Source organism: Corticium candelabrum, chromosome 5, assembly GCF_963422355.1.
Source record: "Corticium candelabrum chromosome 5, ooCorCand1.1, whole genome shotgun sequence".
NCBI classification, from domain to species: domain Eukaryota; kingdom Metazoa; phylum Porifera; class Homoscleromorpha; order Homosclerophorida; family Plakinidae; genus Corticium; species Corticium candelabrum.
The window spans coordinates 8,393,008-8,393,813 of record NC_085089.1 but is presented as its reverse complement, the minus strand read 5'-3'; the positions used below and the strand labels follow the sequence as shown (position 1 = coordinate 8,393,813).

General features: G+C 48.0%; 1 protein-coding gene across 1 annotated transcript in view; it reads right to left on the bottom strand.

The window, feature by feature from the left end:
• The window catches only part of LOC134179544 (kielin/chordin-like protein), a 9,319-nt gene extending 8,751 nt beyond the window's left edge, over positions 1–568 (bottom strand). The window contains exons 1-3 of the mRNA XM_062646470.1: positions 480–568; positions 314–361; positions 78–236 (exon numbers count right to left, since the gene is read on the bottom strand). Of these exons, the coding sequence (XP_062502454.1) occupies positions 78–236; positions 314–350 (196 nt within the window). The 5' untranslated portion in view covers positions 351–361; positions 480–568. The remainder of the gene's footprint in view (positions 1–77; positions 237–313; positions 362–479) is intronic.
• Between the last annotated feature and the right edge of the window lie 238 nt (positions 569–806).

The following is an 806-nucleotide window of genomic DNA, read 5'->3' as shown; positions in this document are numbered from 1 at the left end:
ACAAGCACAGCCTAGCACAGCCACACCCAGCCACCACCCACGCAGCAACCCAAGCAACAATCAGCGCTATCACTTACCGGGAGAAACGCAAACATAACCACATACTTTTGACAGCAAACAGCATTTCTCCTGTTGAGAACAAGACGAATCATCGCCTCCAGTACATTTCTTGAGGCTGCATGTCTGTTGACTCGTTGGAGCAGGGCACATTCCATCCTTAGCCGCAGAACCAATCACTACAGAGAATAACCGGCAAATCGAAAAAATGATTAGAGCACCACACGCATAACAGTCTTTCCAGCTTGCAACCGACCGGCCAATGCGTGTAGCAGCAGAAAGAGACGAGACATGGCTAGAAGTGCTAGAAAGCGCAAAGAGAAGTGACGCACATGTTATCTCCCTAGTTAGCTAAGCACCTTGTAGTCATCTAGATCTAACCAACTGATCACATGTACATCGTCTGTTGCTGTGACGCTTACCGATTTCGTGTCTGCGAGCAGCTCCGTGCCGTTGAGGCTGACTAATTCGTCTGCAAATGAATGCAGAGCTCTCACGCAAAGCGCCTGGCACTGGCGCGACTCGAGTAGGCGGTGCCGACGCATCACAAATAGATCCTAATGAATGCATGACGTCGGAGCGTGAATGTTGAGACGTCAGCAAAAGGACCGAAGGCTGTAGCTTATTTTTTATTAAAAAATTATTTAGTTAATATTTTATTACCCGAAGCGCGCAAGAGCTATGGTACACAATCAGCGACTCGACGACTCGCTACGCCTCCTACGCATACGGTTATTGTACAATATTGT